At 53.5% G+C, this 2,411-nt stretch overlaps 1 protein-coding gene across 1 annotated transcript; it reads left to right on the forward strand.

The window, feature by feature from the left end:
- Positions 1-196: 196 nt before the first annotated feature.
- On the forward strand, positions 197-1,207 carry LOC102857963 (melanoma-associated antigen B1-like). The gene has a single exon (XM_006892428.1). It carries the CDS (start codon positions 197-199, stop codon positions 1,205-1,207), a length of 1,011 nt encoding a protein of 336 aa, XP_006892490.1.
- The last annotated feature ends 1,204 nt before the right edge of the window (positions 1,208-2,411 follow it).

A 2,411-nucleotide genomic window follows, 5' to 3' on the forward strand; every position in this document is an offset into this window, starting at 1 on the left:
GGGGGTGGCTGGGCAGGCAGATGGGAGGCTAGGGGTGAGTAGTGCAGGGCCTCCAGGAGACCCACCCAAGGGCCTTCCTAACGCCGAGGTGTCGGCTCCCTGTGGAGGGACTCAGGTTCTCTTGTCTTTGTCTTCCAGTGACCACAGCAGCTGCCCTCTTGGCCACACTCCTACCTACTGTCCCTGAGCAGCTATCATGCCTCGTGGGCAGAAGAGTAAGCTCCGTGCCAAGGAGAAGCGCCGCCAGGCCCGAGGGCAGAACCAGGGTCCCCAGGGTGCTCAGGCCTCCCCGGAGCTCTCTCCTGAGCCTGAGGGCACACCCCAAAGCTCTTCTACTGCTGGTAGCCCTCAGGAGCCAGCCCCGGGTCCCAGCACTCAGGGTGCAGCTCAGGCTAGAGGAGCACGTGGCTCCCAGCCAACACCTCACAAAGGGGAGAAGAATGGAGGTGAGGAAGGGCCGAGCTCGGAGAACACCAAGGCCTCCAGAGATGTCTCCCCCTCAGATCCTCTCAACACCAGGGCCTGTCGGCTGCTGCATTCGATGCTTCACACGTACAAGATGAAACAGCTCATCACCAAGGGAGAGATGATGAAGATCATCACCCGCAAGTACAGGAAGGATTTCCCGGAGATCCTGAAGCTCACCATGGATCGCCTGGAGCTGGTGTTCGGCCTCAACCTGAAGGAGGAGCGCCCCGGCGGCCAGGCCTACTCCCTGGTCAGCAAGCTCAACCTTCCCAGCAACCCGAGTGGTCAGGGTGAGTTGCCCAAGACCGGGCTCCTCATGCTTCTCCTGGGCATGATCTTCATTAATGGCAACAACGCCACTGAGCAAGAGCTCTGGAATTTCTTGAATAAGATGGGGGTCTACGTTGGGGAGCAGCACATCATCTTTGGGGAGCCCAAGAAGCTGATCACCAAAGATTTTGTTCAAGCAAAGTATCTGGAGTACAGGCTCTTGCCCGGCAGCGATCCTCCGTGCTACGAGTTCGTGTGGGGCCCCAGAGCCTTCGCTGAAACCAGCAAGATGGAAGTCCTGGAGTTTTTGGCCAAAGTCAACGGCAGCAGCCCCAGTGATTTCACAGAACACTATCAAGAGGCACTGGCAGAGCAGCAAGAGAGAGAGAAAGGTGCAGCCGAGGCTGGTCCTGCTGCCCCAGGAAAGGGAAAGGCCAAGGCCAAGGCTGCTGGATCTTCCACCCCCTAGGGAAACGAGAGGAGATCCCCCACTTTGTGCTTAATAAAGTCTGTTAACCTCAGTAGTGGAAGACATGGTGGGGCTGAGGAGGGGTAGGATGCATTCAGTTTATCTTCCCCCTACCCTCTGTTTTCAGTTTTTTCACGTTATTCCTTGTAATAGCTGATTCAGAATCTATGTCATATGGATCACCTGTTTATTGCTATTCATCAGGCTTAAGAGTGCTATTTTGTGTTTTGGCAGCCAGCATAGTGTTACAATAGAGATCTTCCTGAACGTGCAAAAGCACCTCAGATAGTGAGGGTGACGAGATGGAGAAATAAGAAGCCAGAGGTGATCAGTTGTTTGTTACCTGTAGTCCTTTCAGTCTCTTTAGATACAAATAAAAGTTATACACCTCTTTTGTTTAGCTTGTAGAGATACAAGAGAGATTAAATTGCATGAAAAGCAACCTGTTGTTGGCTGGTTCTTCCCCCCACCCCTAACATTTAATTGAGCATTTGGTATGTGGGCGTTCTGGATTAGAGAATACGCGGCTGTAGCCCCAGGTACTTAAGGTGAGTTAGACTATCCCCTGGAAGTTAGATGGTGCAGGTCATCCAAGGAAAAGGAGGGGCCAGAGGGAGGGCAGGGCAAGGGAGACAGAACACCTGGGGGCTTTGGGGCCCAGCAAGTCATTCTGTAGGAGTTTATTCCATGTTGGTCTCAGGTTGGCGCAAACAATGAATGGTTAACAGCTAACAAAGCACTGACTGTTCAGGTCCTCCGAGAGGCTCCTTAGAAGAAAGGCCTGATGATCTTGTGGAACCTGAACCACTGAAACCTGATGGAGCACAGTTTTCTGGGGTTGTCAGCAGTCAAAAAGCCCACTAGATGACAAGGGGACGTCTAGGGCCACACTGGGTCAGTAGAGGGAGGGTTGTCAACTCTCTGGCAGATGTCAAGGTGGAGGTGGACAGACAGAACCAACCAGAACAGAGGTCCCATAGAACTCCATCCAGAGATGCCTGAAACAGTCATGGAGCACGGAGCTCCCACTGCCTTCCAACATGGAACACCTAGGAAGGTGAGGTCCTGCATGTGCGGGGTGGAGCTTCAGGTCCACAGACAGTGGAGTCTAGGGTGGCAGTCATAAACTGAGAACCTTCAATAATGAATGAGGTGAGCATGCACCTGGGAATGAAGTAGAGACCGCCCTGCTCCTCCTGCTGTC

Source organism: Elephantulus edwardii, unplaced genomic scaffold, assembly GCF_000299155.1.
Source record: "Elephantulus edwardii isolate Elephantulus edwardi_28Jun2011 unplaced genomic scaffold, EleEdw1.0 scaffold00115, whole genome shotgun sequence".
In the NCBI taxonomy this organism is placed as follows: domain Eukaryota; kingdom Metazoa; phylum Chordata; class Mammalia; order Macroscelidea; family Macroscelididae; genus Elephantulus; species Elephantulus edwardii.

Bases quoted from the DNA above. Each gene is read 5' to 3' on its own strand.
- LOC102857963 (XM_006892428.1), top strand. From the start codon at position 197: ATGCCTCGTGGGCAGAAGAGTAAGCTCCGTGCCAAGGAGAAGCGCCGC.